The sequence below is a fragment of the Pyxicephalus adspersus genome, chromosome 9, assembly GCF_032062135.1.
Source record: "Pyxicephalus adspersus chromosome 9, UCB_Pads_2.0, whole genome shotgun sequence".
NCBI classification, from domain to species: Eukaryota; Metazoa; Chordata; class Amphibia; order Anura; family Pyxicephalidae; genus Pyxicephalus; species Pyxicephalus adspersus.
The window spans coordinates 215,061-215,933 of record NC_092866.1 but is presented as its reverse complement, the minus strand read 5'-3'; the positions used below and the strand labels follow the sequence as shown (position 1 = coordinate 215,933).

General features: G+C 50.9%; 1 protein-coding gene across 4 annotated transcripts in view; it reads left to right on the top strand.

Moving 5' to 3' along the window:
* The window catches only part of KIFC3 (kinesin family member C3), a 22,259-nt gene that overhangs the window by 16,257 nt on the left and 5,129 nt on the right, over positions 1 to 873 (top strand). For all 4 annotated transcript variants that reach the window (XM_072422767.1, XM_072422766.1, XM_072422768.1 and 1 more), the window contains 3 exons: positions 127 to 257; positions 329 to 440; positions 645 to 820. In XM_072422767.1, coding sequence (XP_072278868.1) covers positions 127 to 257; positions 329 to 440; positions 645 to 820 — 419 coding nt within the window. The remainder of the gene's footprint in view (positions 1 to 126; positions 258 to 328; positions 441 to 644; positions 821 to 873) is intronic.

The following is an 873-nucleotide window of genomic DNA, read 5'->3' as shown; positions in this document are numbered from 1 at the left end:
TTTTCTGACCTTCCCTTAGGTCTATCAGTAGTAGCAGAATATTGGGGGTGTAGAATACAGCCCATGGCACCTCCCTGCCCCCACCCATGTCAGTCCCCTCACCATCTCCCCGTCTGTCTCCGTCAGGTGTTCGCAGGAATCTCCTGGTGCTGCAGCCGGCTCTTCGCACTCTCACACAGGACTACAACTGTCTGAAGAGACAAGTGCGAGACTTCCCCAACCTGCTGAGCCAAGCCATGAGAGAGGCCCGGGATGAGGTAAGGCGCCATGATTATGTGGGTGTCGGGGCTCTCGGGTTTGTGGCCCTTTTATCACACCAGATTTTTAGTTTGCAGAAGGAGTGAAAAGTGTTCAGAATGCCAACAGAGAACTTCTCTCCAAATACAGACGAGAACTTCACCTGCGCAAGGAGTGCCACAACCAGCTGGTGCGCCTCAGGGGTGAGTGAGGGGCCCCACAAAGGGCCACTTTCTAAATTAATTTTTTTAAGATGGTCAGAAAAAATAAAAAAAATCAGTCAGGAAAATCTGAAATATCACAGAACTTTTTATGTGTGACATTTGCCGGGAAATTTCAGAGGTCAATAGCTAAAGCTGTAATATTGGCTCCTCCCCAACCCCCACAAAATGTCAATTTCATCACAGGAAACATTCGTGTCCTCGCTCGTGTTCGGCCAATCACGGATGACGATGGAACGGGTGCCCAGAATGTGGTGACCTTTGACCCAGATGATGATGGAATCCTACACGTGACCCACAAAGGAAAATCTCTCAGCTTTGAGATGGACAAAATATTTACACCGAGCGCCAACCAGGAGGAGGTGAGAGGGCACAGCGCGACACAGGGGCAGGGGGGGCACAGGGCGACACCGGG